The 23,759-nt window shown below is 42.4% G+C and overlaps 1 protein-coding gene across 1 annotated transcript in view; it reads right to left on the bottom strand.

Moving 5' to 3' along the window:
* Positions 1–3,209: 3,209 nt before the first annotated feature.
* Positions 3,210–23,759, bottom strand: part of LOC147693304 (extracellular calcium-sensing receptor-like) — a 75,098-nt gene continuing 54,548 nt past the window's right edge. Inside the window, exons 4-8 of the mRNA XM_086935915.1 lie at positions 21,254–21,472; positions 14,804–14,917; positions 8,097–8,100; positions 5,248–5,263; positions 3,210–4,128 (exon numbers count right to left, since the gene is read on the bottom strand). Of these exons, the coding sequence (XP_086792041.1) occupies positions 3,210–4,128; positions 5,248–5,263; positions 8,097–8,100; positions 14,804–14,917; positions 21,254–21,472 (1,272 nt within the window). The remainder of the gene's footprint in view (positions 4,129–5,247; positions 5,264–8,096; positions 8,101–14,803; positions 14,918–21,253; positions 21,473–23,759) is intronic.

Below are 23,759 nucleotides of genomic sequence, written 5' to 3'. Positions count from 1 at the left end.
AGGATATTGTGTTTTTTTTTAGCAGCATATTACTCTTGTATAGGCAGTGCTTTAAATGGGCCGGTACTCACCGGTACTGACTACTGGCACTTCTTATTTTAATCCCTTCAAGTACCAGCACTTCTCCTCCCGCCAAGGAGAGTACCGGTACAATAGTCTGATGCATTGCTCATTGCTAATTCTGCGGAGTCAGGGTGGCGCCTGCCTCTGATATTCTGACAGTCAAAGTGCCTCTGTAGCCCTGTGTTGAGCCGCTGCGAAATCGAAACAGCAGCTCAGTTGCATCTTTGACTTGTAGGTGTCGATAATTTCACCTTCACGCTGAGCTTGACAGAGCAGTGTCCATACCATTCAGACACTGCTCTGTCAATCACATTTACACCTTGATGTGCATTGTGCGCACCCTGGAATCCAGGTAACCCACTGAGAGCGGCAATTAAGGAAGCCACGGGAGGTGAGGAGGTAAAAGGGTCCTTTATCCTGTGAGCCTTTTTTGCGAGCATGTGACGGATTGTTAGTGTTTAACGGCATGTGTGTGCCTTCAGGTGTAAGGGAAAGAGGGAGATATAGAATCTGGGTAGTCCAAGGTGTTTTAAAGAATGTGTGCGGACTGCTTTGTACATGCATGTGTGCTCAGGCCTGTGTGAGTGCATGCTCGGGCCTGTGTGAGTGTGTAAATAATAATCAGAGCCACGGTAATTATGCATCATGTTTGATTCATTTATGCAACAAGAAAAGACAACTTTCTGCAGAATAGTTCCTGATTATATTACGTCATTATTTTGTCATTTGTATACTTGCTAACACTGGGCCCGATTCACAGAATGAACTTAAGACTCAATCCTAAACTTACTACTATTTTGGTATTCACAGAATGCACTTACTACTTTTGGCATTCACAGAGTGAACTTACTAATTTTGGTATTCACAGAACTTAGGATTTTGTCTTAAGTCTGTCTTAAGTCTGTCTTAAGTCTGTCTTAAGACAAACTTAAGACAAAATCCTAACTTCTGTAAATACCAAAAGTAGTAAGTGCATTCTGTGAATGCCAAAAGTAGTAAGTGCATTCTGTGAATACCAAAATAGTAGTAAGTTTAGGATTGAGTCTTAAGTTCATTCTGTGAATCGGGCCCACTGTCTGGGCATAGGTTGCAGTTCAGCCCCGCCCCTAGCCCCGCCCACTAGCCACACCCCTTACTCACTTTGATGAGTACCTGCACTTATTTTGTTCCATTTAAAGCACTGTGTATAGGGCATACTTTAAGTCATTTCCAAGTGTTCATAATGGGCCATGATTGAGAGCTCCGGAGTTGAGGCTGAAGGTAGTGCTGGGATCTCCACAGTGAGTGTCAGTGGGTCAAAAAGGTGTTCAGAATACATAGCCATCCAGTCCTTGGTCTTCTTGCAGAGTGGACAGGCAGTGGTTGAATATTTGTGATGCAATTATGATTCAGTGCCAATGTGTGTGAAGGAGGTACACAGACACTGACAAGGCAAAAGTAAAAGAAACTTCAGTACTAACAGGTGAGTGGGTGTATTGTGTGTTTGGGGGTGATGAAGTGAAGGAGATGTGAGGAAGTGCATTTAGGAGAGAGTGAAAAAAGGGTGTAGAAGAGGAATGAGGTGAGGTGTAAGATATGCAGATGGACAAGATTAGGCGAGGAAAAGGGTGCATATGTATAGCAAAGTGAATCTAACAGGAGTGGTTAACTCACTCTGAACACCATTACTACTTTTACAAGCCAAGTAATATTTAATTCTCTGTCTCGCAATTTCCGAATTGAAACACTTTCAATATTATTTACAACAAAATAGTTATTGTTACTCATTTATCATTAACAGCCAACAACCACTGACAAAGCCATTAGTCCTGGTTGGTTTTAGTTTTAAGTCAGATGTTGTGGTATATATGTTGATGCGGTCACAAAAAACTCAGAGGAACTAAAATAGAGGTCAGGTGGCACATCATGGGAGTCAGAGTGATTTAGTTTACTTGTTTAAACCACTCCTTAAATACACAGGCTGTGCCCCTTTATGCCCCTCTCCACATGTGTTCATCTCACTTAAAGCCCTGATGATAGTACCAAGTCAATTGGGATCTTTTAGGTCCAGGGTCTCACTGTGACTTTGACATATAATGAAATATAATGAGCACATAGGAGCTATCAGGAAGGTTCATTTGACTCCACAACAAGGGCAATAGCCTCCAGGAAATAAGATGCCCCTTTCAGAGTGTGAAGGCTCACTGCCCTCTGGTGCTAATCTGGCTGGGAAAGATGGATATAGCACCCTACAGGTTCTGTGGCTGATGAGGAATGATATAGACTGTAGGTTTTGTGGATGAGGAGGATAGATATAGGCATCTTACAGGTTTTTTGCACAGAGGGTCGGTGCAGACTCACTGCCTTTGTGTGATCCTCTGGCTCTTTGAGCAAAATTCAAACTGGCGCGCATGGGTGGCAAGTCCTTCTCAGTTCTTGGACCATCTCTCTGGAACTCAATGCCACCGACATTGAGAACAGAGCTGAACTACGTAAAATTCAGGAAAGCCATAAAAACCTGGCTATTTAATATCTAGCATGCTATAGCTTACCATATCGGGATCTGTTGCGCCGGGAAACCCTTTGTTGGGTAGCTGTGCGCCCTATAAATGAAATAAATAAATAAAATAAATAGCACCCTAAAGGTTCTGTGGCTGAGGAGCATAAATATAAATATCCTACAGTTTATGTGGCTAAGGATGATTGATATAGGCATCCATCAGGTTCAGTAGCTGAGGAGGATGGATATAAGCCTCCTACATATTCTGTGGCTGAGGAGGATGGATTTAGTCACCCTACAAGTTCTGTGGATGAGGAGGATGGATATGGCATCCTACAGGTTCTGTGATGTAGAAGGATGGATATAGGCACGCTACAGGTTCTTGGCAGACAGGGTCAGTGGAGGCTCACCTGCTATTGGTGTAATAATGTTTCACCTATATTGCCTGTCTCAATGTGTTTGTTAGTTAAGTGGACTTTTAACAGTATTAATCTAAATACTTTGGACATTTCCCCCTGTCATGGTCCAGGATATACTATTATGCTTTTGGAATTCGTTATTTCCCATCTTTTGTATTTAGAATCAACAAAATAACTCTGTGTGGACAAATGCGCCTGTGTTTATCGCCCTGTTTATTCCATTATATTATTTCAGGGTATGTGTGGTTCTATTCACTTTTAACAGAAGAAAACATTTTTTTAACAATGAGATTGCGTCTAGTGTTTGTTTCTGGCCTCATCAATATAATATAGCACTTTGGAAAGAATATACATCCGAGCAGTCCAGCACTGGAGCACAGGATGGCAAACACCTCTACGGCCACCATGTACTTCCCCCGTGTGCTCAGGTATGCTGGGATGAAAGAGATCCACACACTGACAAACACCAGCATACTGAAGGTGATCAGCTTGGCCTCGTTGAAGCTTCCAGGCAGATTCCTTGAGAGAAAGGCCACTATAAAGCTGACTGTGGCCAGGAGGCCCATGTATCCCAGCATGCAGTAGAAGAAGATGGTGTCTCCTTCATTACACTCAACAATCATTCTTTCTTTATAGGACACAATGTTTAGCTCTGCAAAAGGAGGTGATTTCACCAGCCAAACAAAACAAATAACAAGTTGCATCAAAGAAGAGATGGAGACTATGCACGTTGGTGTCTTTGATCCCAGCCACTTCCTCGCAGAGCTGTTGGGATTTGTTGCTTTGAAGACAATGACAACTACAATGGTTTTAGCCAAAACAGAGCCGACACTGACAGAAAATATCACTCCAAAGACTGTCTGTCGGAGCATGCAGGTGAGCTTGTGAGGACGACTGACAAATATAATCGAGCAGAGGAAGCAGAGCATGAGGGAGGCGAGAAGAAGGTAACTGAGACCACGATTGTTGGCTTTGACGATGGGAGTGTCTCTGTATTTAATGAAGACTACAAGGACTAAAGAAGTCATGAAAGTCAAGAAGGCAGCAACTATGGTGAGTGTGAGTCCCAGGGGATCTTCAAATGATAGAAATTCAGTCACTTTTAGGATACAATGATCATGTTTTTCATTGGACCATTTGTCATCAGGACATTTTATACATTCATCTCTACCTGAAGAAATAATGAAATGATGTTATGTTTGGAGACAGTCTCTGTCTATTGAGTAGACCAAAATGTAATCGCAGGGGAACAGTCAAAAATACATCAAAGCAGTACATAATTACTAACATAGGAACCTAGGACATTGAAATAGTGGCAATCAATGTGTAATTCATTAAAGGCAAGAATGGCTCCTGGAGGGATGGCTCGATGCCAGATTGTTTTGAGAATATGAATATGTAAATGTATCTTAAATTGCTGTTATGATAATATGGTAAGTATTTAACTTTCCTGTATGTAAAGTACCCTTTATTTAAAGATTAATTTGCAACGGTTAGTCAGAGGTTTGTGACATGCAGTGTACAGTTCACAGATATGTACCTGTTTCCTCACGCAACATGCAGGTCCTTTGTTTAAAGAGAATAGTAACATGTTGTGGGTGTGAATACACAGTCAGTGCAAGTGATACACATCCCAGCACTTCCTCCATGCAGCTGATCTGATGTGTACATGATCCTCAGCTATTCATTAACACCCAAATGGGCAAAGTAAGAAAGCCTGCTAAACTAGCACTTCCTACCCTCATCAGCTATGTATACTGGTGTGCATTTCAGAAAGCAGTCTTTAAGAAGAGTGTTCCCTTAGATACTGTCTAACAAAGAGACCCTAAGGGAGAATATTGCAAAATGTGGTATATATTATTTACCGCACAATAATCAATATACCAGAGTCCACACAGATCTCTGAACAAAATTAATCAGTTTGATGAAGTTGAAGTATATCATGAATATCATTACAATATGCTTAGCGAAAACAAGAACAATAAGCCTAGGGAATATTCATTTTATCGAATCAAAGATATTTTATAAAAAAATTGTATTCTGTAAAATGAATGCTTGTGCAGTGATAAATTAAGAGGCACACAGACAACAGGAACAAAATAGGTCTCTGCTTTTTGCTGGTAAAAATGTCATTAAAACACTGATCCTTTTAACATGATACACACTTTTGTGAATGATAATGATTACAGAGCAATTGTGTAATTTAGAAGGACAATTTCAGCCTGCTTCATTGAGGTTTTGGTTCCTTATTTTAAAATGTAAAGAGCCATCACCAGGACATTAAACATATATTTGACCTCTCCTATTGTATAAAACCGATTAGAAAAAGAAATGATCACTTGGAGAGAACGATCAGGTGCATAGTGGGATCACCACACTTGGGGCCCCATTAGTATGGCAGGCAGACTTTGTCTGCCCACCATACCCTCGGGAAATGGGACTGCCCGCTTAGGGTGTGGCGGTCCCCCACTCCCGATTAGGATGTGCCTGCCACACTGGTGAGTGCATGGTGCATCTGCAACATTGCGGCGGGCGGTGCTTTCTGCACCTCTCGCCTCAATGCCACAAAGGCAGGTTGTGCGTTTCAATTCACAACTTGACCGGCACCGCGCGGTGCCTGCCACGTTGCTCATTGAAAGGCAGGGGGGTACCTTAGGTACCACCCATGTGTACCCCCAACCCCTCCGTAGTCCCTGGGGGCCCGCAGCGGGCCCCCGCAAGCAGACTCTGCATGCCTTTCTGTGGCGGCAATTCTGCCACGGAAAGGCATGTTCATGGCCACATTGTAATATGGCTGGCGGTGTCTTTCAGACATTGCCACCATTTTGAACCCTTTTCTGCCCAGTCGACTCTTCGATTGGGTGGAAAAGCCGCAGACAGTCTTTCCATCCGCCGCGGACCCCCCAGCCATTGTAATATGCCGGGGGGTCTTTGCTGCAAGGATGCCGGGTGGATCGCCCCCGCCGGGCCGGCGCCGGCCTGGCGGGGGCAATCCACCCACCATCCTAATGGGGCCCTTGGGGTGGAGATTCTGCCACAATTGCGGTAAAAAAGATACTGGTCTCGAGTCATAAAGGTAAACTGAGACAAAAATCTAACTTTCCAACTTTCGGTATTCACAAAGGTCATTTATAAGTAGTAACGTTAGACTTTTGTCTCAGTTAAACGTAAGTTTTGGTCTTAAGTTTAACCGATCCCAAACTTGGACAAAGTGTAACTTTACTACTCATTAATGCCCTTTGTAAATACCAAAAGTCGTAAAGTTAGACTTTCGGCTAAGTTTATTTTTGTGAATCGGGTCCACTTCTCGTAACTTACCTTTAACTTTAGACTTTTGCTCTGAGTTTCTCCCTTGTGAATCGGTCCCAATGTGTCTTCTTACAAAAGGTAAAGCTGTCTGTAGCGAAGACCTAAAAAGGAATCTCTGTTCTTGTTTCTGCTTTCATGATACCTATGACTGGTGTTTTCAGTGGCAGTTCTGGGTCTGAAAACAACACTGGGGCGGCTCCTCTGTTTTAGCGAATGAGCGTCATCCCACCAACCAAAATGCCTAAGAAAAGCCCCAGAGATGAAAAATGAAATGCTAATAGACGGAATTCATCATCATTTTATTTCTTCATCCACCTATCCTGGTCTGAGTGTCAGGAGGGGGCGGACCTGCTACTCGACAATAGCAGGGAGAATGGTGGGCTGCATGGGCAGTTCAAAGTATGCATGTTCCTTTGACCAGCCACCTTGCGATGGCTAGCCAGACATGCACACTTTGAAGCCTCTAACCCAGCTGTCTTAAGACAACAGGGTTAAACCAAGCACAGACCTCCACTGCCCACAGGAGTGCAGAGAGAGACCCCACTCTCAATCATGGCTCTTCTTTCATGCTGATGAGAGCAGCATCAGGATTGGTTAGGGGAGTTGTTAAGGGTCGTGCACTGGAGGCAGTGCCAAGCAGAAGAAAACCGAACTGGAGTGATGAGAACCTTCATGCAGATAATGGCCTTTTTATTTATTTTCTTTAATAACTGTCACCCAACTATTTGCCCCCCTCTATAGTGCTACCAGATGCAAAAGTAACAGCATACATAGTTCCTGATTAGGACTGCTCTGGGGATAATTAACACACCAGATAAAATCCGATAGCTGAGAGATCATAATACATTGGGTGCAATAGCTGTGGCCTTCTACAGTCAGTGGTGGGCACATGCTTCGGCTTCTTGAAAATGCTACATAGGTTTCTCTTCCTATTACCGACCTCGCAAAGACAAATGGTCGTTCAGGCCTTTATTGGACTCTGCCAAAGTCCTCTTTCTGGGCCTCCCGGAGCCTATGCTTAATAGACTGCAGGTTGTGCAGAATGCTGCAGCTAGGGCAGTCCTGGGACTCGCACCCAGAGACCGGATCTCCCATCACCTGAAGAATCTGCATTGGCTGCCTGTCCGATGCAGAATACTTTTCAAAGCACTTGTCCTTGCCTTTAAAGCTCTACATGGCATAGGGGCACATTACAGCCGTAGAAGAGTTTCTTACTACGTGCCTGGCAGATCCCTTAGATCAGCACACCAACACTTAATTGTTATCCCTAAGGGTCTTGTAGCCCGCCGCAGCAGATGTTCTTTTCAAGTGCTAGTGGCAAGATTCTGGAACAAGCTGCCTCTTTCGCTGAGGTAGGCCATGAGCACAATGGAAACAATTGCAAACATGGCTATTCCAACAAGCAGTATAATGTCCGTCCGCCCTGAGACTGATGCTCCTTCTTTGGCCTCTGCATCTTTCTGTCTAAGCGCCGGGATACTCTTCTGAGTAGCTTTTCACTCTACAAATTCAGTCTTAACATAACATAACATAACATAACATAACATAACATAACATAACATAATATAACATAACATAACATAACATAACATAACAAGCTTAGCCTCTCGGAATGGGCATAAATGCTGATTTCACTGTTTTTGGCACCAGATCTTGCATGTCCACTCATATAGGAACAGGTTTGAGCTAATAATGTGTACCTGGGGAAGATTGTGGGGTTAATGGATGTTATGGAACTTAGTAATTACGGGGTGTGGTAAACTCTGTACAAACCTCGTTTGATCCTAGGGTAAGCAGGAGTTTGACTGAGTTTTGCATTATCTAACCATTCTGACAATGCAGCAATTGGTCAGCTGCTTTGTTTATCTTCTTGATGGCTGTGCCATTCATGTTTTGGTGAGTCCTAAGGAGAGCCATTTGTTGTTTAGGGTGTCAGGAACTTTGGGGGAAAGTATTTACTTTTGACTGTGAAATATAGGTGTCTGTTTTCACCCTTGAGTGTGAGTTGACCACGCAGTTGATTAAAATGGTCAGTAATGAATATATATGTACTGCTTAATTGGCAATATTGAATGACAGCCTATAGGTAAGGCAACATTTAATTTTCTTTCTTTTTCTTCTGCTTTAGCTTTGAATTTCTGATTCTTGTGAAAAATTCGGAAGAAAGTCTTCATATTTTTGGTTTTGCACATCATATTTGTTTCCTGAAGCCATGAACATCTTTGATGGGTCCTGGGGCCAAAAGGTCTGCAGGGTGTTTCATTGTTTCTAACTTAAAAACATCAGAATTAAGAAGACATCCTATCGAGAAGCATACAAAAGCAGAGGACACATCCTGCTGTTTATTCTTTAAAAATGTATTTAAATGAAGAGTGGGTGTAAAAATTCATGGGACCCAGAGAAAGGACTCCTGATTAAACTTCTTTGTGATGGTCCTACTTAGTTAATCAGAAGTTCCTGTATTATCTTTTGCTTGCACTTGTATCATGTGTTGTTGTCCCTTCTGATGCCATGTGCAGTACTGTCAATAGCATACTGGTGCTTCCACCTGCAGTCTTCCAGTGAGAAATGTTGTTGTTAGTTGATGTGGGTAAAGCCAGTTCAAGCATCAGTCGCAATGCCCTTCACGCTTAACCACTAAAGTCACTAAATTAACCTGCGGTAGCTTCCCAAAAAAGCAGTCAGGCTTCACTTAGAGGCAATGTGTAAATGATTTATGCAGCATACAAACTGCAATGAAGTGAAAACACAACTCAAGAAAAATCTCAAACCATTTTATATTAATAGCATACATTCAAATGCATTTTTCAAGACCAAAATAGCAAAAATCTAATCAGTAGAACCGGATGTATGCAATTAAAGAGATTTAGGTATAATAGTGCTGAAAAGCATGACACCCCAAATGGGGTTCTGGTGAAGTCAGATAAGGACAAAGTCACAAGTTGAGGCTGACCGCAATGGAGTGCAGGCCGGGTATAAGGATCAAGTTAAGTCTATTGAGTATGTTACCTTATGTCTTTGCCTCGCAGCTGTGATGCAAGGTCTGACATTTGTTTGTGTAACTTCTGATGAGGAGCTGCGAGGGCTGCGAAGTGAGGTCTTGCATTCAACTGTGTCAGGCTACGTCGGTTCTGCTGAGCAGCTGTAAAGCTTAGTGATGCTTTGTGTTGCTTCTCACCAGATTTGGGGGACTGTAGCTGGGCTGGCAAGGTACCTCTATCCCCTCTTTCAAAGGTCAATGGCTTGAAGGGCACCACTTGGGGGGGTAGTACTCACAGCATGCCGAGTCCAGTTACAGTCAAGATTGTTGGTGCTCTCATCCGAAGGCCAGCCAACTAGCCCGTCTAGTCACTCTGGTGGCCATGGGTTCAAGATGAAGGTCCAGTCTTTCTCATTCAGACAATAGATAAGCAGGGAAGCAGAGTAGCAGGGCAGCTGGGCTGTCCTACTTGCAACAGAGTAGTTTGTAGTGTAGTTCCTATATTCCCAATAGGCTCTGCGCATTGGAATAAAATATCCTATAGATTTGACGTAGGACTTAGGTCGACTGGGTCTCTATCGAATATATTAGACTTAATTGTGAGTGCCAGCTAGCTCAGAGGTCACTAGAAACTTTCTTGAATAAACAAGAAGAGATTAGTTTCTGACAACTGCATAAACATGACAACTTTGTTTCCTCAAAAATAAAACTAATCTTCAGATTCGTGGAAACAATAGATAGATATTTTACTCAGTCAATCGTGCATGCTTCGTTTCATCAGAGGTGCAGAGAAATAGAGAGACAGGCATTCTCAATAAAAGGATTTATTGAAAAGTCTTCTTTCTCAAGCAAGTAAAGTGAACTGCTACAATTGTAATACTGGTTGCAAAGTATAATGCGTACAGTAAGAAGAGTATTATAAAATAATACTGTAAAAGCATTGTATGGTTTCTAAACCATAGATAAATACATACATAAGTAACAAATGCTAAAAAGTTCTCAACTGGTGCTTCTAAAATACGCCTACGCCAATGTAACTAACCTAAGTCTAGTACGAGGGAAGAAGTAAGTGAGGTGTAACATAGGTTTAGTTTCTTTGCCAAGAATCTAACCAAGATTTCTCTTAGGGTCTAATCAGCTCCATACCTTGGTTTTAGAATGAAGGAGGTCTGGTATCGCTGTCTCAGACTCAATTTCCCAACATCCCTCGAGGGGAGCTTGGAAACACTGGAGCTGGAGTCTCAGCGAGAGAAAGGACAGCTTCACGATCAGTGAGTCAGCTAGAGGGTCGGCTTCCTTCAGCACTTGCTGTAGCTAGCCACATCTGGCAAGTAGATAGTCGAGATGCGCCGAACCACTGTGTGTTTGCTAGGGCAAGTGTAGGTATATTTATACCTTGAAGGTGCCTAGTTTGGCATAAAGTGTGACATAATACCGTCACCAAAGAACCCCAAGGGAATGGTAGTTCTTTGAAAACTCCATGATTTCTAGGGCAAATCAATATTCAAGCATGGGTATGTCCCTGACTGCTGAAGCCGAGTTTTTCAAGAAATCGTTGTTGCTTTTTGGAACAAGTGGAAGTAGCCCTGCCTGGATTTGGACTGGATGGGTTATGTCTAAATATGGGTATGATTTCTATGTCTATATAAGCGCAATGTGAATTATACCTATAAAGGGACATGAATCGATAAATTACTCTTGGATTCTAACATGCTACACAGAGGTGTACTGATGAGTGAGTCTGAGGGTCCTATTTTTTATTACAAATCAACAGAAGAGTACCTCACAAAAAAGGAGCCAAACGAAAAAAGAGAAAAAGAAAAAGGAGGGGTAAGAAGACTTAATTACCACCACCATGAGTTGATATACAAGGCATGAATTAAACACACAGGAAAAAGTTGTTACGAAAGCAGTGAGGAAAAAGAACCCTCAGGCACCAACAAGAAGTTGGCTTCCAGCCGTCTTCATTGGGTCCTCATTGTCAGTACATGAAAGTAGTACCAGAAAAGTGCATATTAAAAGGAGTTTGGTCTACTCCCCGAACTAGAATTTTTAATAAAGGGGTAGTTCTAACTCCATTAAAAATAAAGGTGAAAAGTCGGACATGCAAGTGGTTAAGTAATTTTGAACCAAATGTCCTAAGCAAAGGTCGACATGTTTCAGCTTTAATGAGCCAGAAATCAGCTCAGCATTCCTCAGGACCATACATACCCTCGCCTCAAGGGAAGCGCACGCTAAGGCGCCAAATCCATAATGGGCGGGGACAGAGAATATAAAAATGGTAGATTACAAACTTGTAAGTAGACCAAGCACGAGAACTTCCAAGTGCGACCCCTCCAATAGTGAGGGTTGTGAGGTCTGAAAATAAATCCACAAACATGAACATAATTAAACATGTATGTCAATCCACACTGGAGTGCTACTTACAAAATACAATACGATTGTGAATAAGACACACCTCATGATCTGGTAATAGTACCGTCAACAGTGCATGTAATTAATTATCTCAATGTTTGAGTAAAAATGGCCCGTCCTGAAACTATTCGGACATGCCAAATCTTTTTTTATTTAGGCACACAACCTGATGTCGAAGAGATCATGATGTGCCAGAGGGCATAATTTGCCTATATTTTTGTTATCAATGTTAGGATCGACACACAACCCTTAATGATATATGTGCCCCCAAGTATTTCCTTTAGAAGTGCCCGTGAGAAAATTAAATAATTCTTCTGATTACGCCTTCAGATAGAAAAAACACACACAGAAATCGTTTTAGGCAATGCACACACTTACTCGTTTCTAACGGGAAAAGAGCCTCCTAGGTTCGTGGCATGGGAAAACCTTCACGCCCAGAACTACTGTCAAAATACAAACCGAAGTGAAGATTCATGTTATTTTTCTCATTAAGATTTGAAGTAAGCTCAACAGTGCACATCAATTATTCTAGAGTCTATACAGCACATTGCTACTTTTTGTATGTCCAATAAAGTTTATTGACAAATGGGTTGTAATGCAGTGAAAAGCCAAAAACAGCGGCTTTTTCTTTTAAAGGGAGTGACGGCAACCCACGGACTTGCGGTCATGTGACTGTTACTGACGTCGTTTCACATTTTTCGACGTTGTGGCGCGAATTGTAAAAACAGCCGATTCCACGGGTCCCGCATATTCCGGCCATGGATGTGACCGCAATAAGTTTATACGAGGGGAGTCGCCGGGCTGCAAGTAAGTGGTAAAGGGATATTTGGCAGTTCCCACATGACAAGTCGCTGGGAATAATTGATGTGCACAGTTGAGCTTACTCCAAATCTTAATGTGAAAAATAACATGAATCTTCACTCCGGTTTGTATTTTGACAGTAGTTCCGGGCATGAAGGTTTTCCCCTGCCACGAGCCTAGGAGGCTCTTTTCCCGTTAGAAACGAGTAAGTGTGTGCATTGCCTAAAACTATTTCTGTGTGTGTTTTTTCTATCTGAAGGCGTAATCTGAAGAATTAATTAATTTTCTCACGGGCACTTCTAAAGGAAATACTTAGGGGCACATATATCATTAAGGGTTGTGTGTTGATCCTAACATTGATAACAAAAATATAGGCAAATTATGCCCTCTGGCACATCATGATCTCTTCGACATCAGGTTGTGTGCCTAACTAAAAAAAGATATGGAATGTCCGAATAGTTTCAGGACGGGCCATTTTTACTCAAGCATTGCATGAGATAATTATTTACATGCACTGTTGACGGTACTATTACCGGATCACGAGGTGTGTCTTATTCACAATTGTATTTGGATTGACATACATGTTTAATTATGTTCATGTTTGTGGATTTATTTTCAGATCTCACAACCCTCACTATTGGAGGGGTCGCACTTGGAAGTTCTCGTGCTTGGTCTATTTACAAGTTTGTAATCTACCTTTTTTATATTCTCTGTCCCCACCCATTATGGATTTGGCACCATAGCGTGCGCTTCCCTTGAGGCTAGGGTATGTATGGGCCTGAGGAATGCAGAGCTGATTTCTGGCTCATTAAAGCTGAAACATGTCGACCTTTGCTTAGGACATTTGGTTCAAAATTACTTAACCCCTTGCATGTCCGACTTTTCAACTTTGTTTTTAATGGAGTTACAACTACCCCTTTATTAAAAATTCTAGTTCGGGGAGTAGTCCACACTCCATTTATTATGCACTTTTCTGGTATTACTTTCATGTACTGACAATGAGGACCCAATGAAGACGATTGGTAGCCAACTTCTTGTTGGTGCCTGAGGGTTCTTTTTCCTCACTGCTTTCATAACAACTTTTTCCTGTGTGTTTCATTCAAGCCTTGTATATCAACTCATGGTGGTGGTAATTAAGTCTTCTTACCCCTCCTTTTTCTTTTTCTCTTTTTTCTTTTGGCTCCTTTTTTGTGAGGTACTCTTCTGTTGTTTTGTAATATTTATCTCAAGGGGTATAAGAATGGCCTAATGACCCTTTCTCTCTTGTTGATTACCTGGTCCTATTTTTTATACCTGATGCCTTCTTTGAGATAGGAATACTTTCTTTGGAGTGCTTAGAATAGCCTGCCTCCCTGAATTGGCTCCAGCCTGGCTGCAGGCAGAAAGGACTAGTGTAATGTTCATTGTGTGAAGGCAGGGCACAACCTATTGCTTTCCAAGTGGGAATGTGCTGAGCCCTGCCCGTATCCTGTAAGTGATGGCCAATTCAGGCACACCTAATCCTTCTAGTGTGTGCCTCTCTGTAAAGAATTTACAAAGTCCAACTGCCACCAACACCCATGCCAAACAGCCAGCTATATACAATCATGTGACCCATGAACAGGTTAGAGTGACCAAATAGTTAGGGTAATGAAAATGCCAACTTTCTAAAAGTGCCAATTTGGAAATTGTAACTTAAAATATGACTTTACCATTAAAGAGAGTTTAAATTACAATTTTTCAGGCACCAAATATGACTTTCTTACCCGTTCCAAATCAAACAATACAACTCTGTAACTGTAATAATGTAGCTAAATGTTATCCTACGGCAGAGGTAGGCCTCACAGTAGAGACAAACAAATTTGTGTTTTTTTTCGCTACCTTGTCATGTAAAACTTAAAAGTACATGTCAAACCTTTTAATTGCACTAAGGTGCAAGGGTCCATTTTGGCGTAAGGCAGCTAAAGTTAGCGCAAACTCAGCGGGGAAACACAGGGCTGCACCATATTTCAGTACATATGATGCAGCCCTGCATTTCTAAAGTGATGAAGCAGGTTGTTAGCCTTCTTGGCTTAACAACACCCTTTCTGGTAGTGAGTGCATCACCAGAAGACGTATCTTACCAGATTAGCTTTCTTTGCATGAATAAAAGCCTTTTTCCCTCCTTTACAACCACATGATTGCTTTTGTAAGCACCAACACCATACACATGTAAGCAGCATGGACAAATGCTTGCAGAAGTGTATATTTTCCAAGTTCCTTTTTCATTTTCCCAAGAAATTAGATACATCAAGGAAATTTATACATGTTTGAGTGGCTTTATTGAAAGAATTACATCCTCCAAAACTCACCAGGGACAGAGATTTCCCCCTGAGCACAGGGGACACAGTCATAGCAGCAGACAGGTTGTCCTTCAATGCCAGCTCTTCTGTACCCAGGAAGGCACTCCTCACTGCAGACAGAGTGTGGGATCTGCAGGACAAAGACACCAGTGCTACTGAAATATGTCACACAACGGGTACATTGCAGGATGAGGAACAAAGAAAGTCATAGAAAAAAGGAGGAAATGTTGATTGGAACTTTCAGCAATAATGTCACAAAAGGTCTATTTAAAAAAATCACAAGTAAGTTTGTGTAATGCTTATTATTAAATATTCTTTTGCTAGTAATTAACCATCCACAATCTAGTATTTAGAAATTGGAATTGATATTTTAGATGTAGGTGGAATACTGAATGATGCATTGATTAAGCTATTACAGTTGGACTGTTTGTACAAGTGCACATTTTTCTTCTTTGATGGAGCGAGAGAGAGAACAAGAGAAAGAGAAGGGAGAGAATGAATGAGGGAGAGAGAGATTCTGTGAGTGCATAGACTAATGCCCCTCCTCAATTCTATTTCCGATCCCTAAAGCCAACGGAGGGTTTCGGATTGTGATATTTAAAAAATTTAACACATCTGTGAAAAAAACTCCCTTCAAAATGTAAACCCTATAGAAGATCAGTCCGTTGATAGAACCAAATGCCTAGTTAGCCACTTTGGAATAGATGCATGTTGTAAATCAACGGCGATTAGGTTAAGCATTAGCAGAAGACATGTTGTATTTGACCATTATCGTAGCAAATGAACCAACTCCATTTTGTATTCGTAGCGGCCATTTTGTATGCCATACATTGCCATGTGCTCATCATGTGCTTTGCCCTACCTCCTTGTTAACTGCGCCTGAAGTCTGCCCGGCAACAGGCTATATTTAGCATCCCACACTTCCAGCATGCCCAGACATCCCCAATAGGGTCTGCGACCGTTACTAATTAGTTCCAGACAGGAATGTGTTTACTAGTTTCTGAAGACTGTTAACTCCGCCCACTTATCGATTGTGCTTTCCAATATATCCTTGTATGGTCATAAAACTGCTCTTGTATTCTGTACCGCCTTCTTTTGAGCCCCTTCATTGTGTATAAAAGGGGCCAAGTGCTTTAGTTCGGTGTGCTACTCTATACAATACTGAAGGGTGTTGTGTGGACTGTAGTACCACCTTTAAAGGTTTAATAAACTTTGCTTTTGTATTTTCCAGTTTCATTGTCAACTTCTCCCTATGTTCTGAGGACTTTGTGCAGAGAAGGGCGAACCCCTAGCACTAACGGGCCTGGCTGAGGCTTGCTTACATCATGCATGCTTACCTACATAACCCGATAAGCACCGGACACCAGAAATTCCTCCTGTTCTGGGTCTAGGGCACTACTCCAATGGTCAGGATGTATAAGTGACTTGACACAGCAAAAAACAACTACACAGGCCAACACATTCAAAGACTGAGAAGAATGTGAAAAATATGTGAAGAATAGAGTGAGTGCCTCACGGTAGCAACACCTGAGGGGGTTCCCGGCTAACAATCACCGGTATACCCACTTCTCTTCATTGGTCACTCACTCTATGTAAAGAAAACAGAAGTGCACATAAACGCAATACAGAGTGCACACGTGAGAATAGCGACAGAGACAAACCAGTGTATACAAATAAACACTACTGAACACGAACGTGTAAACATAGACCCCCACACAAACAAATATAAAACCGGGCAGAGTTTTGCTGGCTACTTATCCTTTATTCTGGTGCTGCAAAAACCTCCCGTTTAAAAATGGTTAATATAAATACCATGCAGATTCTTCCTCAAGCCGACATGTTTCATTGCTCTTATTTTAAGCAATTTCTTCAGGGCATATGATGGTTTTCCTATTCTCAAACTTCACATATACAATGTATAGTAGGACCTGTGTGAACATAAAAACGAGCATTTTAATGATTCTGCTGCACCCCTTCAGCCGAAGAGAGTGCTCGAAGAAAGTCACAATAGTGCCAAACACCCCACGCAGCAGCGCAAAGGTTTTACCTTACGGTGAACCAATCAGTCTTTGAATGTGTTGGCCTGTGTTGTTGTTTTTTGCTGTGTCAAGTCACTTATACATCCTGACCATTGGAGTAGTGCTATTTCACACACCCTAGTTATATGTATTAAAATTAGGATACTATACCCTTTGGACTGGTCTGTTATACGGATGACCTAGATTTGGTGGGGCACTTGTTGTTTAATCCTGGTCTGAGTGGGGGGCAGCCCTACCTAATACCTTTCCCCCTGTACCCCTGATGATTTAATACTGTTTCTAGGGCAGACATTGGCTGTTCAGGGTGTTCCTGTTTGGCCTCAGATCCTCTCCAAGGGTCTTCACAAAGATGATGACCCCCAAGGTGGCACATTTTCATCTCAAGGGGGTTTCAATATTCCCTGATCTGGAAGTTTGGTTGGTCAACGCTTCATCCATTTCAATCCTCCACCATAATTTGTCTTTGACCATTGCTATACTAAATTATCATGGATTCCTACTGAATCTGCCAAAATGTCATCTTCCCCCTCCCAGGATCTTCAGTACATTGGGGCACAATTTGACACCCTACTGGGCGAGGTGTTTCTTCCACTGGACAGGATGATGTGACTCCAGGGGTTGTTAATGACCCTCATGGACAGCGATTCTGCCTCCCAGTTTAAATGTTTGAAGATTCAGGGTAATATGGTCGCAACTATTTTTACAGTCCCATAGGTGATGCTTTATATGAGGCCACTGCTGTATCATCTGATTTCTCCAGGGGTTCTGTCAATCAAGGGCATAAACTTACTGGTTGCCATTCCCCTGGATGTCAAACTTTTTCAGAAGTGGTGGATGCTCAAGGACAAACCTTTGCAAGGGAATGGTGATTGCCAACAGATGTGAGTGCTGTGGGTTTTGCTCAAGGTCTTTGGAGGAGGGAGCTTCGAGTGTGGATGCACTAACCTTGATTTGGCCCAAGAAGCTTCCCTCTACTTTCCCTCCAATTTCGGTGACCCAGGGGCTTTTGTGAAAGATTCAGCCGGAGGAGGCCCAAGTAATTGTTGTGGTTCCTTACTGGCCCAGATGCATTTGCTTCCCTCTTCTGAAGCGCAAGGACAGGGGCACTCCATGGTTCTTTCCTCTCTCTACGACTTTGTCGTCTTTACATCTTGGTGTAAAGGTTAATAATATAAGACTGTAGGAACAAGGTCTACCCCTCAAAATATTGATGTTGCTCAGATTTCTAGACAATCATCTACTCTTGCTTTGTATTTCAAACACTCAAAAGTCATTGATTCCTGATGTTCTGCTCAAGGGTTCTCTTCATTGGACTGTTCTGTCTCTTTCATTCTACAATTTCTATTGGATGAGTTTATTAAAGTTTTTCTCTCTCAACTTTGAAGTCACAATGGTATGCAATTAAGACATTGGGCCAGTTCAATTGTTTTTTAGGGTATTTAAGAGCTTTGCTATCTCTTGCCATTCAGTGAAAGCTACTTTTCCTTCTTATGATCTTCCCTTTGTTTTGAAGACTTTGCAAAACCATAATTTCAAACCTATCGATGCAGTGGGCCTCAAATTCTTTTATTTTAAGGTCTTATTCTTGGTGGCATTCACTTCTTCCCATTAGTTGGGAAGTCTGCCTTACTCTGTCATCCTCCTTTTCTTTCTTTTCTCAATGATGCTGTGGTTCTTCATCCTGATCCATCCATACTTCCTGAGGTGATGTAGAAGTTCCATGTTTCTCAAGATCTGACGCTTCCCACTTTCTTTCCAAACCCAGTCACGACTAATGCATATAGACAAGGGGGTCCCCCAGAGAATGTGCCTGAGCCCCACTTTGTTTAACATTTTTATGGTTAACATTTTTATGGCACCATTGGCTTGTATTGTTAGAGCCTGCCGTGTAGAGATCATGTCATATGCAGACGACACTTAACTACTGTCTTTATTTGGTCCTGATTCTGACAAGCTAAAGAGTAAATTAGCAAACTACATGATGAAAGTTGCTGTTTGGATGAGTAACAACTTTCTCCAAATAAACAGCAACAAGACGGAGATCATGCTTTTTGATAAGGCCCCGGAGATATAGTCAGCCGATTGGTGGCCCACACATCTTGGTATGGCTCCTACACATATGCTGGTAGAAAAATATCTTGTCACAAAGCTGGATCAATCACAATCCATGAAAGATTAAGTTGACTTCAACTGCGGCAAATGTTTTGCTACCTTGAGGCTTCTAAAACAAAGCCCTACCCTGGCTTCCAGACACCGCTAGGAAGACTCTTATCCAGGCTCTTATTACCAGTCACCTGGACCATGGGAACGCCTTTCTGACCCCAGTTAATGATACCCTGCTGTAAAAACTGCAGGTGACCCAGAATACCGCCGCCCAATTAATCTGTAGCCTTCCTTTTTCTCATCTTCTTCTCCGATCATTTGAAAGCTTCAATCGTTGTTTATTAGGAAGCGACCCATCGTTAAACGTTGCTGATTGGCACACAAAGATCTCTTTAAATTGCAGCAAGCTTATCTGTCATCTCGGCTAAATCCTTATCTTCCTTTTAGATATCTGCGATTGTCAGGCAAGTTGTTTGTTTGTGATTCCTCGCTTCCGTACCTCAAGATATGGGGCAGATCATTTTCCTACACTGCGCCCTACCATTGGAACAAACTCCCTTTTGGCCTTCGCTCCTACCGAACCTTAAGCCCCTTCAAGAAGGGGCTTAAGACTTGGCTACTTTAGATTTTCTCCTTCTCTCGTGCAGCACAGCACCTAGATGCTCCTTCAGGAGTGATTCACGTGCCATTTCAAATAACTAAATAAAATAAATAAGCCCCTCTACTATGAAGGAATGTAGTTTGCATTTGCTGGATGTTAAACATGCTCTCTTGGTTTACCTTGACAGAGCTAAAGACTACAGGAAGTCTAATTATATATTCATCATGTTTGGTGTTGCGGGGAAGGGGAAGAAAGCATCAAACATCACATTGAGTCACTGGGTCAAAGAGACTGTTGCCGTGGCACATACCAGCACTCACCTGCCTAAACCTGCTGGTCTGCAGGGCTGTTCCACATGGAGTATAGCGGCTTCTTGGGATGAACTTCAAGGGGGCCCTTTGGGGTAGATTAGAGTGCTGGAACTTGGGCTCAGGGGCACACTTTTGTAAAGCATTACAGGTTACATGAACAGCTGCATGGACGCCAGAATGTTGGCTCTGGTGTATTACAATCCATATTGACTTGAGGGTGGAGTGATGTTTGCTGGTTGTTATTCTTCAAGGGATTATTGACATTAAATCACTTGGTGTTGAAGTATGTCTGGATCTCTTGAGTGTTAATTATCAAAAGGCCTATATTATGCTTTGGCATACCTCGTGGTTAAGGACTGGATTGAGAACGAGGGACATAGAGGTAATGCCCCCATTACTTACTGGTCATCTTCATCTGATCTTGCTTTTTATAACCAAGCTCACTTTACATACTGTGCCTAGTAGTTGGAACTTTTCAATTTCATGAACATGCTAAAAACATAGTGAATGCCAAGCCAAGCGTTACACATAAACTACTGCCTGAGATCATCACATGTGACAAATGAGCTCCTGCAATTTGATTAGGATAGGGCCACCTTATCAGGGTCTTGCTTGGAAACCCGCTGTTTGGAAAGATGAGCATCTGTGGGCTCTATGGCAACAACTACAACCACTAGGTCACAGATCATCTCCTGAAATTCTGTATCAGGTAGAAGGACCACTTCTTCCTCTTTAGGAGGGATAGGGACATATAGGCATGATGCTGCTTCTTCACAGTCCCTAAATGCCAAGTTTCTAATCTCTTGCCAATGTTCAGATGAGAGGGGCACACTGTCTTAATCTTCTCCTCCATGCCTAAAGCTTCTTGGTGGGGAAGGTTTTAAGTCCCAAACACCTGTTCCGCCATTATGGAAGCATGGACAGGTGTTTTGTAGAACATACCACCACACATTGCACTAGCTAAGCTCTCCACATACAGCACACAAGCTGGGAGACACAGTCCTCATAATTCCTTATTGACAATACAAACATTAAACACACCTGCACAGCAGGGACACGGCAGTTGTCTACGGAGGACACAGAGATACATGTGTATATTGAAGGTTTTAAGTTAGGTTATTGGAAAGGAGGTTAGAAAGGGAGGAAAGATACTCTTAGGATGAACATAAGTTTTTCTAGGAAGAATATAAGCCTTTCTTCCCAACAATGAGAGATTGTAGGTGCTTAATGTAAAGCATGCCTTTTCATATATGTGAGGACTGAGATGCTGCAGACAAACCAAGTGGCAATGTACACGTTACACCTTTGTGATCGTTCTTTAAAATAAAATTCATATACATTGTCATTATTGTACATGGCAAGGCAAGGTGTCTTCTATACCAATGAACATATGTGAAATAAACCCTCCTCACCTGGTTGTTGTTGCCCCATAGTATGTTCTTCGTGTTGACATGCACTTCTTCACCTTGTTGGGAGTCGAAGGAGCCCACATTTATCAGGTGGATGACGCCATCATCAAATACCTGCATATTGGCGATGTCAAAAGCGCTCACAGGATCTCCGTTCACATCAAAATTCATGTCACCACCAATATCAAGCGTCACATTGATGTTCTTCACATAGTGGAGGACCTGAGAGATTGGAAGACAGACATAGAGTCCCTCTGAAAACTAGAAGAATTTTCAGAACTGTTGCGTCATGTCAGTTCTTGGATGGAGGTGTGGGGAGACTGATTGTTGTTCAGAGGTAGGGAAGAAGCGTAGGTCCACAATGTATATTTTAAGCAATGTATTCAATGACTAATGCTAATTAGGGCAGGGGCCCTAGAGCTAGAATTTGAGGTGGAGCACTCTCTTTTTAAGACAGTGACTGCAGGTAATCCTTCTGCCTTCCCCTGTGCAGAGCTTGACAAAGCTCCATGCCCAGAGTGAGTTTGTAAGCATGTTTGGCAGAGTGAATGGTTGTTTCCACTGGACTCCAGTGTCTGGTGAGAGACAACGTGGGAGCCTGTATGCTTTACTTCCCTTTACCTCCTGCACTCATTACACTTACCTCTGTTGATGTGTGAGGTATGCAGAAGCCCCTATGAAGTCATAATATGTCTCTGGCCAGTGTAATATACCCACTCCACGAATCCTGCTGGCATCTGAATTCCTTTGGTTTAAGTCCTCATCTAAGGTTGATATACATTCTCACTGGACCCAGTTTACCTGGCTCAATAAATGCTACCATCAACATGACACCTCTATGCCCTGATCACATAATGGTTATGCCCCTTCAGGATTGGAGTAGTACCCCAAGGTTCAAAGGTTGCACAATATCCCATTGGTCATGTCTGGCCAAACCATTTAGTTCCTTGAATAGCAGAGTTTTCCAAGGATTTTCTATCAAACATTGAAGACCTATTGAGAAGAACCCATGGTCCAGACATAGGACTCTGTCTCAATAGGCAGAACTCTGGGCTGAGCCAGTTGACAATGGCTGCATTTTATGCAGCCATGGTCTATTTCCTATGGCCTTTTGGCCCATAGGAATGAATGGGGAGTTATTCCTTATTTGCGATTAGCAATTTGCTAATCGCAAATAAGGAATGTGTAGGAATCGCATTTTATTTTGCGATTCCTATATGAATCCCGTTTTGCGATTCTGTAATAGCGATTCCTTATAAATCGCTATTAAAAACTCGCAAAACGGGTCTTTGATGAATCTGGCTGTATGCCTATTAAAGCCTCCCACCCCCGTCTCTAAACCAGGGCTTGTATAGTTTTTGGTGGTACTAAAATTCTAGTGATTACTGGATAGTTTAAGATACATGCCAGCAACCATTTGAACCATCTAAGTGGGTTTCTAGGAGGACTAGCACGTACACTAGCTAGAACAACCTAATGCTAGCTCAGTAGTGACTAGACTAGTTGGATTCCAGTAGACCTCTACAATCACACAGATCATGGGTCACTGGACTCCATTATTGTACCTTGAGAAGAAATTGTTGTTTGTCAAGTTTGGATGGAGCTTCACTCATTGGGCAGGGGTAGTTCGCAGCACCAGGCCAAGCTATGTAAAAGGTGCACCACACCCTTGTTAACATTCCTCCATCAGTAATTAAAGTCAAATCACTGGTAGTCATATTGACAGTATTTCCCTCTGAACCATAGTAACAAGAAAGTCTAGCCTTTTAAGTGTTGCATTGCATGACGGCTTCGGTCCCCCTGTTTGGTTATCCCATCCTTTTGCAAGGAGTGTTAATTTTGGACAGAGCCATTAGACGTCTTTGTGAACCCTGCCCATTGTATAACTTTGAATTTGCATTCCCATGCTAACTGTGTTAGTGGTGTTTAGTGCCTAAAAAGCTGACTTTGACATTGTATCTCCAGCTAGGATGGAGACATCTGGTTTTCTTTGTCTATCCTCGTTTATGTTTATTATATTTTTCAGATGTGTAATAAAATGCTTTTGTAAAGTAAAACATTGATGTAGAGGTAAGCTTATTGACTAATCTTGTTTCACTATATTCTGACGGGCAGATTTATATGCCCTTGCGCCTCTTTGTGCCGCAATTGCCTCACTTTATTTGACGCAACGGCGGCGCAAACAATGCGCCCTATTTACAACGATTCAACCCAGATCTTTTGCCTGGGGGTGAGTGTTTGATTGATTCAGATGCTCCGTCCATCACCACCCCGTTTTGTACCGCTATTTACAACGTGACGCATCTAGGAGATGCGTCACGTTGTAAAGCCCTGCGCCATAAGGAGGCGTTCCTGCGCAGGGGGGGGCGTTCCTGCGCAGGAACGCCTCCTGAAAGTGGCTGAGTGAAATATATGAGATTTCACTCAGTCACTTTCAGGCCAATGCTGCGTCAAAACCCTGCGCCTGCTTGAAGCAGGCGTAGGTCTTGACGCAGCATTGTGAAGATGG

This window comes from Lissotriton vulgaris, chromosome 8, assembly GCF_964263255.1.
Source record: "Lissotriton vulgaris chromosome 8, aLisVul1.2, whole genome shotgun sequence".
NCBI lineage: Eukaryota > Metazoa > Chordata > Amphibia > Caudata > Salamandridae > Lissotriton > Lissotriton vulgaris.
Note: the sequence above shows the minus strand (reverse complement) of the source record. Positions and strands in the feature narration are given on the sequence as shown.